Source organism: Phytophthora parasitica (genome assembly GCF_000247585.1).
Source record: "Phytophthora parasitica INRA-310 unplaced genomic scaffold supercont2.71, whole genome shotgun sequence".
Classification (NCBI taxonomy): domain Eukaryota; phylum Oomycota; class Peronosporomycetes; order Peronosporales; family Peronosporaceae; genus Phytophthora; species Phytophthora nicotianae.
The window spans coordinates 212401-212871 of record NW_008649057.1 but is presented as its reverse complement, the minus strand read 5'-3'; the positions used below and the strand labels follow the sequence as shown (position 1 = coordinate 212871).

The 471-nt window shown below is 47.6% G+C and overlaps 1 protein-coding gene across 1 annotated transcript in view; it reads right to left on the bottom strand.

Annotated features, from left to right (window-relative positions):
- Positions 1–112: 112 nt before the first annotated feature.
- Positions 113–471, bottom strand: part of PPTG_17290 (hypothetical protein) — a gene marked incomplete at both ends in the record, with an annotated part of 4724 nt that continues 4365 nt past the window's right edge. The window contains one exon of the mRNA XM_008915488.1: positions 113–437. Within this exon, the coding sequence (XP_008913736.1) occupies positions 113–437 (325 nt within the window). The remainder of the gene's footprint in view (positions 438–471) is intronic.

Below are 471 nucleotides of genomic sequence, written 5' to 3'. Positions count from 1 at the left end.
AGGTACTAATTTATGAAATTGCATATCTGATACAGGTCGCCTTCACTGTGGCCATATTAGACGAATTGGGCTGATGGTAACCGATGAGAACATATCGTGGTAAGGGACGTCTTCACGGTATTGGGTTTTCCAGGAGAATCTCAGCTCGGGTGAAAATCTCCAAAAATCTCTGGTAGCACTCCTCTTCTAATATCCGCGGAGTGCGTTTACCATCGAAGCGCAGTAATACGAACAGTAGAAATCCGTGTTTATCGTCAAAAGAGAGCTCAATCTCTGGAAGAATGCCTCCCCACAGCGCGGCATCTGTCTCCTGCCATTTCAGCAGTCGAAATCGACTGGCCTTCTTCGTTCCACTTGTAGCTACCTTCCGGAGAGCTACACTGGTCTGCACTCCTCGAGATCCTAGATACGCGTCAAGCTTGACGAGAGAAATTCTTCTATTGACTTCATAGGATGCCTCGCACCAGCCAA